At 36.3% G+C, this 537-nt stretch overlaps 1 protein-coding gene across 1 annotated transcript in view; it reads right to left on the bottom strand.

Moving 5' to 3' along the window:
• LOC109822545 (beta-glucosidase 6) overlaps nucleotides 1–537 on the bottom strand; it is a 9,280-nt gene that overhangs the window by 371 nt on the left and 8,372 nt on the right. The window contains exons 10-12 of the mRNA XM_020388764.1: nucleotides 403–434; nucleotides 216–318; nucleotides 27–135 (exon numbers count right to left, since the gene is read on the bottom strand). Of these exons, the coding sequence (XP_020244353.1) occupies nucleotides 27–135; nucleotides 216–318; nucleotides 403–434 (244 nt within the window). The remainder of the gene's footprint in view (nucleotides 1–26; nucleotides 136–215; nucleotides 319–402; nucleotides 435–537) is intronic.

The following is a 537-nucleotide window of genomic DNA, read 5'->3' as shown; positions in this document are numbered from 1 at the left end:
TAACTTGTTTGTGTACGCATACATACCTAATGGCAGCTGACAAGTTACCGAGATAACCATTATGGTAACCGATCCTTTTTTCATCTTTCAGAGCATCTTTCATGGGGATAAATATGTTGTTTGCATCATCCATCCCTTCAAAATAATGACAATGTCAGCCAAACAAGATCACAACGATAAAGAGGCGATATTTACAGCCATAAACCGTTGCTTACCATTTTCTGTGATGAAAACTGGTTGATTATTGTACTTATTCTTGATGTAGTTCATTAGACTTCTCATTCCTTTTGGTACAATATACAGCCATATCGATGAAGCCTGCATCCAAACATATCACCCAAAATGATATAAGTAGATTGATATATGGCAATAATTTGCAAGACGAATTGTATCGAGCCTTACCCTATCCCCTATGGGTTTAAAATCCTTGAAGGCTGCACACAATCAAAACATCATCCAAGTTAGTCAATAACTCAGCAACTTGCCTAATAAAATCATTCATCCTTTTGTGACTTATTTGTTCTTTTTTTCCAGGGG

This window comes from Asparagus officinalis, chromosome 8 (assembly GCF_001876935.1).
Source record: "Asparagus officinalis chromosome 8, Aspof.V1, whole genome shotgun sequence".
Lineage (NCBI taxonomy): Eukaryota > Viridiplantae > Streptophyta > Magnoliopsida > Asparagales > Asparagaceae > Asparagus > Asparagus officinalis.
Note: the sequence above shows the minus strand (reverse complement) of the source record. Positions and strands in the feature narration are given on the sequence as shown.